The sequence below is a fragment of the Piliocolobus tephrosceles genome, chromosome 19, assembly GCF_002776525.5.
Source record: "Piliocolobus tephrosceles isolate RC106 chromosome 19, ASM277652v3, whole genome shotgun sequence".
Lineage (NCBI taxonomy): Eukaryota > Metazoa > Chordata > Mammalia > Primates > Cercopithecidae > Piliocolobus > Piliocolobus tephrosceles.
In genome coordinates, this window is record NC_045452.1 from 5,277,476 (window position 1) to 5,284,985 (window position 7,510).

Here is a 7,510-nt window from a genome sequence, read left to right on the forward strand (position 1 = left end):
GACGGGTTGGGACGCCCCCTCGTGGGAGTTCTGGGGATGCGTTGCTCTAGGCCTTCCCCAGGGCCGCGCTTCACTGCCCTAGGCCACCCGAGACCCCGAGGCCACGCGGTGGTCAGCAGACCCTGTCTGGTGGGAGGGGGCAGACAGCCGAGCCCGGAAGCGGGCAAAGAGCGGAGTCCGGCCTGGAACCTCGCGTCCCCTTCCCGGCTGGCCCCAGCCCGTCGCCTCCCCGTCTCCTCTCCCCTCCAGGGCTCGCAACAACCCCCAACTCCGCTCCCTGCCCTCTGCGGTTGTCCTAACAGAAGGAACTGTCCCCCTCCTTAAGCCCTCGGCATTTTGCCACACTGGCCCGTGTCCCCAGAACCCGCACAGCCTGCCAAGCATAGGGAGGGAGCAAGGTCCCATTTCCAGCCAAGATCCGGAGCTGCTGGAAGGGACAGGTCCGGAGGACGGGAGAAGGGGGACAGGCTTGGGGGGCAGTGCCACCTCCCCTTTGGGGGCGAGTCCCTGAGGTCCCGCCCTGGGCCCCGCCTTTTTTGCGCCGGCTGTGATAAGCGCTGCGGCATTTGTCCCCGCGACAGAACTGCTGCCGCCGTCTCTAAGGTCGCCCGGGTCCCACCGCCGCCACCATGCCTCGGGGAAGCCGCAGCATGGCCTCCCGGCCAGCCAGGTGTGAGGGAGACAAGGGCCCTGTGGGGAGGGGGTTAGGGAAGCTTGGGCACTCCCCCAAGGGCGTCCGCACAGTGACCTTGGCTGCTGCTGCGCCATCTTGGCGGGGGGAGGGGCAGGGGAGCAGCACCCAGGTGTGGAGACAGGGGTCGTTCATCTCTACGGGGGTCGTTTCCAGGAGCTGCAGCACCCCCGGCCTGAGGTCTGGCCAGGATTAACCCTGCTTCCTCCCACCTCCGCAGCCGCCCCGCCGCGCCCTCTGCCCACCCACCCGCGCACCCACCGCCCTCGGCAGCCGCCCCAGCCCCCGCCCCTTCGGGCCAGCCGGGGCTCATGGCTCAGATGGCGACCACGGCCGCAGGGGTAGCTGTGGGCTCAGCCGTGGGACACGTCATGGGCAGCGCCCTGACCGGAGCCTTCAGCGGGGGGAGCTCGGAGCCCTCCCAGCCTGCTGCCCAGCAGGTGAGCAGCGGGTCCAAGAGAAACTGAGGCAGGATTCTCTCAAGGCCACACAGGGAGCTGCCCAAGTGTCCAGTGAGGAGTGTCCGCCTGTACTCACCATTGCTTCAGCCCAGGATTCTTTGCCCGGGAAGGGTCCTAGTCCACTGGTCTTGAGTTCACTGCCACTTAGAGGCAGTTTTCCCAGCCCCTCCCTTGAGGCCAGGGTCCCTAAGCTCCCAGGGAGAGACACCAACCAGCCCTTTAAAGATGGGAAACCCAGCCCTGAGGGCTCAGAGACTTGCCCAAGGTCAGCTCACCCTAGCAGAGGGGAGGAATGGTGGATTTCCTGAGCCCCTGTTCTCCCCGCACCCAGGTCTGCGCATTGTGGCCGCTGGGCCCAAGGGTGAAGGGGAGCCACTTCCCTGATGACCTTTCCCCTGCTGGGGACCCCACCCACCCTAAGCCAAAGGTGGCTTTGTGGCTAGGTCGGGGTCATGAGGATTAGTGTAGCTGAGCCAGGAAGGTGCTAAAACTTGTGGGGGTGGGGCTCATACTCTGAGAGTCCAGGCAGAGTACTGGGCTCTTCTAGAGCCTTCTCCTCCCTCCCCTGCACCCGCCCAAAGTGCCCATTAGAAGGCAGCAGAGGCCGGGTGCAGTGGCTCACGCCTGTAATCCCAGCACTTTGGGAGGCCGAGGCAGGTGGATCATGTGGTCAGGAGTTCAAGACCTGCTTGGCTAACATAGTGAAACCCCGTCTCTACTAAAAATACAAAAATTTGTTGGGCATAGTGGCAGGCGCCTGTAGTCCCAGCTACTTGGGAGGCTGAGGCAGGACAACCGCTTGAACCCAGGAGGCGGAGGTTGCAGTGAGCTGAGACTATGCCACTGCCCTCCGCTCTAGGTGACAGAGTGAGACTCCATCTCAAAAAAAAAAAAAAAAAGAAAAAGAAAAAGAAGGCAGCAGAAACACGCTGTCTGTAGCCGCCTCCACTGCTGGGTCACTCAGCCTGCCTAGGACCCTTGGGACACCCAGGCTGGGGATGTGGGGAGGGGCAAGTGGCCCCAGCTTTGAAATGCACCTCCAGGTACCAACTCCAAGCTGATCCTGCAGCCTTTTGCACTGTACCCCCAGGCCCCCACCCCCACTGCCCCCCAGCACCTGCAGATGGGGCCCTGCGCCTATGAGATCAGGCAGTTCCTGGACTGTTCAACCACTCAGAGTGACCTGTCCCTGTGTGAGGGCTTCAGCGAGGCTCTGAAGCAGTGCAAGTACAACCATGGTGAGTGAGTGGACCCCGACCCAGACGGGGAGGGGGAGAGGCCGACCCTCCTCTTGCACATGCAGGCTGACCACCAGCCTGTGCTGCTCCTCCCTTCGCAGGTCTGAGCTCACTGCCCTGAAGAGGTTGGTGCAAACTTGGGGGCCAGTCCTGCACCCACCTCTACTCCTCGCCGACAGCCAGACCACAACACCAGATTGTACCCGGATAGCTGGGATTGGAAGTGAGGAGGTTTCTCACCCCACAGATAACCTAAGACACAAATGTGCAATTAAAAGTTTATTTTACACCACAGCCTGTTGTGTGCCTCTCTCGATGGCCTGTCTTCAGGGAGCTCCCTGGCTGATGAGGTGGGGTCAGGATGGATGTCTCACTACAGTGTGCAATCCATCACCTTAATCAGGACCCTGGGTGGGGAGGAGGAGCCCTTTGCAATCTGCACTGTGGGTAGCACAGGACAGATACCTTGGGCAGTCCAGAGTGTGGTAGAGAGGCATTAGTAGGTGATCCCAAGGGCATCTGACTCTGAGGGTGGAATTCCGGGATGAACTCATGCTTCTCCCCTTTCTCAGGGATACCTGCCACCTCTACCCTTCTTGTCTCTGCCTCCACATCCCATCTCTGCACCCACAGCTTAGGTGGCCCCAGCAGCGTTAAATTCTGTCTGACCTTGCCCCTCTTGCTGATGCAACTTCTCAGCAATTCCAGATTCTGCAAGAGAAGTCGTGCTGGGTTGCTGTCTGTTTGCACCTGATCACACAAGGCAGAGGTCATGGCTAACCCCCTTGGGTCTGAGTCCAACTTGGCTAGTTGGCAGTAGTGTGCCAGGTCCCCGGGCCTGCCAGAATGAAAGAACAAGCCCTTTGAACCCAGTGTGGGCCGTGCCATCACACACCATGCTGCCGCCTTCGTTGAGTTCGTCCAGCAGTTGTGCACTGAGCTCCTACTGTGTGCCAGCCCCTATGCCACATCTGTGAAGCCTGAGGACATTCCAGCCCTTAGTGAGCTGGCATTCCAGTGGGGTGGTGGGGACCTGTCTCAGGGTACAGTGTGTTCCGTCTGGGGGTATAGGTGCGTGGAGTTGCTGTTGAGGGTCTGCCTCTCATCGTATGTGTCCCTCCCACAGGAAGGGGTCCTACTCTGGGTGTCTACCTGGGTGTCCATATCTCCTCTGTACCTGGCTCCTGGTCCCAGCTAGCAACTCCTGGGTGGCAGGGAGCTCACCTTTCTGGGCCTTGAAGTGGGGCTTTGCTCATGACAGCCACGCCGGGTGCCCATGCGCTTCCTCCAGTTGTGGCCCGCAGAGGAGAGGCCTGACAGCCTGCGTAGTTCCTCTGAAAGGCCCGGGAAGTCCTGCTGGTAGGGGCTAGGGAGAAGGTGTGCCCTCCCCCTGGGCTGTACCCTGACACTCACCTGCCAGCTCTGGGTAATGGTCATCCAGGTTCTCCAGCAGGGACTCATAGCGGGTAGGGACCATGTCCTCTCCCTCTGTGGCATGTGGAGAGAGGATGAAGGACACCTGACTGGCCTGATGGTCCCTACTCTGCCTCTCACTCTGGAAGTGTTTGCTAGTCCAGGCTGGGGGCAGAGCATGGGGTAGGGATGGAATGGGGCTAGGTCCCCAGCTGAGGTGGGAGGCTGGACAGGGCCTTGGGTGGTCTATGGTCTGCTATGCCCCCCTCTTACATTCTAACATAGCTGCAGGGGAGAGAAGCTTGGGCCACCTTACTGATGGTCCGAACGAGGACATATATGGCTCGCTCCTTCAGCAGGGAGTTGCCCATGGTTTGGGTTCGTGCAGCCCCTTCCTTCAGGTCCTCCTCCAGGCTCACTAGGTTGCCGTCCTCAGCCAGGAGAGCAATGGTCGCTGGGAGGACATGGAGAGAGGCTGGGCAGGGCTGGCACCCCTGCCTGGGACCCCTCAGCCCCTCCTTCTCCTCCCTGTCTCCTCACCATCTGGGGGCAACCCTGCTTTCTGCCTCAGGTGGGCGGTGAGGTTCACCAGCCTGCAAGAGGTGTTCACCAGCACGGAGCAGCCGGCTGTGGAGGAAGGGCAAAGGTGAGCATGTGGGATCTCTTACCTTCCTCTGCAACTGGAGTCCTCTGTCTCTCCCTCCCATCTCTCCCTTTCCCAGAGCTGCGACTGGGCCTAGGGGGCTAGGACTGTGCCCCAGGCACAACAGCTCCAACATCTGTTGCTTAAACTGCCTTGGAGACCCCTCCATCCATCTCCCGTGTGTGTTGACTTTTCTCCCATATAGGGTGACCCCTAAGTGTTGGTCTCTTGAGTCCTGCAAAGCATGAAGTGCGCGCCAGCCCAGCCTCCTCCCTGGCCCCGCCCCCCAGGGACCCAGCCTCCTCCCTGGCCCCGCCCCCAAGGGACCCAGCCCATCCCCGCGCTCCCTCCCCTACCAGCTCTCCCCTTCCCCTCCACCACCGCACAGGGCCGACCCGCCTCCAGCCGGAGGGACGGGGAACCTGCAACTGTGGCTAGTGTTTCAGGTGTCTGATGCACGCTGAAGCTTGAGGATCATGGATTGAATGGCGAAGAGACTGGGCGGTTTAAAAACCTGCTCCAGGGTGATGCGGCGGACGCTGGCCGAGAGGAGTCCTCCTGAATGAGCAGGACTCAGCTCGGCTTTTCCCTGTAAGGGACTCGCTCCAGGTGTTGGCTTTGCCTTCTCACAGAGCCGCTTCCCCGACCCCTGCCATCTGCACCACCCCCCTCTTTCCCGCCATTGCCTCCCCACCCTCCCCAAGGGCGGAAGGAAGCAGCTTCTGAGTGTCTCATCTCCCTACCCGCCTGCCAAGACAGGGGACCCCACTTACCCCCAAACATCACCTTGATAAACATAGCTGCAGCGGGGGAGGGAGATGTTTTGATCCCCCAACTCCCGATTCCCCAACTAAGGAAAGGCCTGGAGCAGAGACCTGCTTCAGGGCAGGGCTCTGGAGGGAGAAGTGGGTGTGTGAGTGGGGCTAGGTGGCCCCAGGGTCACACCCCTGCTCAGCCACCTCTGTGGTTCTGCTGCTTCAGCCTAGTTCAAACCCTGCAGCTAGTCCAAGACTCCTGGCCTCCTATTCCTCCCCACTGAGCCCTGGGCCACAGCAGCTCCCCTAAGCTTCCAAGCTGGTCTCCATGGCAGTGGGGGCGGAGACATCTAGGCAGGAAATGCCTTCCTCCCTGTATCCGGTTAATGGGACCCATGGGGGAGGGGTGGCAGAAGAAGTGGGCGCTGGCATTCCCTGAGGCGGGGAATGCCATCATTGGGACTAATTGTTTTTTTTAGAGACAGTCTCCCTATGTTGCCCAGGCTGGTCTCGAACTTCTGGGCTCAAGCAATTCTCCTGCCCCAGCCTCCCACAAGTGCTGGGATTGCAGTTGTGAACCACCTCTGCTGGATGAAGTGTAATTTACATACAGTACAGTAAAGTTCACCCTTTCTGGTGTTTTCAAGTTTCGCCAACTCTCATATAACCACCACCACAGTCAAGATACAGAACATTTCCATCACCCTCAAATTCCGGGTCCATAGCAGGTCACAAGCACCTCCTTGTTAGCACTCGCCATTAGCTAGTCCCTCACACAGGTTCTCACCGTCATTTCCTGTCTTTTATTTATTTATTATGCTTATTAATTATTATTATTATTGGGTTTTTTTTTTTTTTTGAGATGGAATCTCCCTCTGTCACCCAGGCTACAGTGCAGTGGCACGATCTCAGCTCACTGCAACCTCCACCTCCCAAGTTCAAGCAATTCTCCTGCCTCAGCCTCCCGAGTAACTGGGACTACAGGTGTGTACCACTACACCTGGCTAGTTTTTTGTTTGTTTGTTTGTTTGTTTTGAGACAGACTCTCGCTCTGTCACCTGGGCTGGAGTGCAGTGGTGCGATCTCGGCTCACTGCAGGCTCTGCCTCCTGGGTTCATGCCATTCTCCTGCCTCAGCCTCCTGAGTAGCTGGGACTACAGTCGCCCGCCACCATGCGCGGCTAATTTTTTTTGTATTTTCAGTAGAGATGGAGTTTCACCGTGTTAGCCAGGATGGTCTTGATCTTCTGACCTCGTGATCCACCTGCCTCGGCCTCCCAAAGTGCTGGGATTACAGACATGAGCCACCACGCCCGGCCTTTTTTTGTATTTTTAATAGAGATGGGGTTTCACCATGTTGGTCAGGTTGGTCTCGAACTCCTGACCTCAAATAATCTGCCCACCTTGGTCTCCCAAAGTGCTGAGCCACCAAGCCTGACTTATTTATTTTTATTTTTTTGATAAGGAGTCTCGCTCTGTCAGCCAGGCTGGAGTGCAGTGGTGCAATCTTGGCTCACTGTAACCTCTGCCTTTCGGGTTCAAGCGATTCTCCTGCCTCAGCCTCCTGAATAGCTGGTATTACAGGTGCCAGCCACCACACCTGGCTAATTTTTGTATTTTTAGTAGAGATGAGGAAGGTCAGGCTGGTCTCGATATCCTGACCTCAGGTGATCCGCCTGCCTCGGCCTCCCACAGTGCTGGGATTATAGGAATGAGCCACCGCACCCAGCCGTTTCATGTCTTTTGCATTTGTCTGCTTCTCCCAGTCTCTCCCCTTCTTGTTCCCCTCCTCTCTGTCTTCTTTTTCTTCCTGTCTAGATTTCACATTCTCTCTCCTCTCCCCTACTCTCCCCTCTCCCCTTTCCCTTTCTTCCTTTTTTCCTTTCTCTTCCTCCCTCGCTCTCTCCCTCCCTTCATTCCTTCCTTTCTTTTTTTGAGGGAGTTTTCCTCTTGTTGCCCAGGCTGGAGTACAATGGTGCAATCTCGGCTCACCGCAACCTCCGCCTCCCTGGTTCAAGCGATTCTTCTGGCCCAGCCTCCCGAGCAGCTGGGATTACAGGCATGTGCCACCACACACAGCTAATTTTGTATTTTTAGTAGAGATGGGGTTTCTCCATGTTGGTCAGGCTGGTCTTGAACTCCCGACCTCAGGTCATCCGCCCCCCCCCCCCCTTGGCCTCCCAAAGTGCTGGGATTACAGGCGTGAGCCACTGCACCTGGCTGGCTGGCTTGCTTTCCCTTTCTTTCTTTCTTTCTCTTTCTCTCTTTCTTTCTTTCTTTCTTTCTTTCTTTCTTTCTTTCTTTCTTTCT

The 7,510-nt window shown here is 58.2% G+C and overlaps 2 protein-coding genes across 19 annotated transcripts; one reads left to right on the top strand and one right to left on the bottom strand.

Moving 5' to 3' along the window:
* The first annotated feature begins 531 nt into the window (after nucleotides 1-531).
* On the top strand, nucleotides 532-2,684 carry CHCHD10 (coiled-coil-helix-coiled-coil-helix domain containing 10). 2 transcript variants are annotated; one of them, XM_023185757.2, is made up of 4 exons: nucleotides 532-670; nucleotides 912-1,131; nucleotides 2,222-2,390; nucleotides 2,492-2,684. In XM_023185757.2, exons 1-4 carry the CDS (start codon nucleotides 630-632, stop codon nucleotides 2,509-2,511), a joined length of 450 nt encoding a protein of 149 aa, XP_023041525.1. In that variant the 5' UTR covers nucleotides 532-629; the 3' UTR covers nucleotides 2,512-2,684. The 2 variants fall into 2 exon arrangements, with proteins under 2 accessions (XP_023041525.1, XP_023041526.1); XM_023185758.1 differs by having other exon boundaries at nucleotides 2,243-2,390.
* On the bottom strand, nucleotides 2,655-5,553 carry C19H22orf15 (chromosome 19 C22orf15 homolog). Of its 17 annotated transcripts, none has more exons than XM_023185744.1 (7): nucleotides 5,220-5,533; nucleotides 4,869-5,035; nucleotides 4,344-4,430; nucleotides 4,115-4,257; nucleotides 3,804-3,878; nucleotides 3,615-3,724; nucleotides 2,657-3,228 (listed from the first exon to the last, which is right to left on the bottom strand). In XM_023185744.1, exons 4-7 carry the CDS (start codon nucleotides 4,172-4,174, stop codon nucleotides 2,790-2,792), a joined length of 684 nt encoding a protein of 227 aa, XP_023041512.1. In that variant the 5' UTR covers nucleotides 4,175-4,257; nucleotides 4,344-4,430; nucleotides 4,869-5,035; nucleotides 5,220-5,533; the 3' UTR covers nucleotides 2,657-2,789. The 17 variants fall into 17 exon arrangements, with proteins under 17 accessions (XP_023041523.1, XP_023041512.1, XP_023041510.1 ...); XM_023185742.1 differs by having other exon boundaries at nucleotides 4,803-5,035; XM_023185747.1 differs by lacking the exon at nucleotides 4,869-5,035 and having other exon boundaries at nucleotides 2,668-2,797; nucleotides 3,060-3,228; nucleotides 4,115-4,278.
* Between the last annotated feature and the right edge of the window lie 1,957 nt (nucleotides 5,554-7,510).

What these genes read in the sequence shown, in the direction of transcription:
- C19H22orf15 (XM_023185740.1), bottom strand. Translation starts at nt 5,244, where the DNA reads ATGTTTATCAAGGTGATGTTTGGGG. An exon ending in CCATTACCCAGAGCTGGCAG is followed by an intron (nt 3,725 to 3,803) that starts GTGAGTGTCAGG and finishes CGGGCCTTTCAG; the next exon opens with AGGAACTACGCAGGCTGTCA. An exon ending in CCACTTCAAGGCCCAGAAAG is followed by an intron (nt 3,229 to 3,614) that starts GTGAGCTCCCTG and finishes TCATTCTGGCAG; the next exon opens with GCCCGGGGACCTGGCACACT.
- CHCHD10 (XM_023185757.2), top strand. Translation starts at nt 630, where the DNA reads ATGCCTCGGGGAAGCCGCAGCATGGCCTCCCGGCCAGCCAG. An exon ending in CCCAGCCTGCTGCCCAGCAG is followed by an intron (nt 1,132 to 2,221) that starts GTGAGCAGCGGG and finishes CTGATCCTGCAG; the next exon opens with CCTTTTGCACTGTACCCCCA. An exon ending in GCAGTGCAAGTACAACCATG is followed by an intron (nt 2,391 to 2,491) that starts GTGAGTGAGTGG and finishes CTCCCTTCGCAG; the next exon opens with GTCTGAGCTCACTGCCCTGA.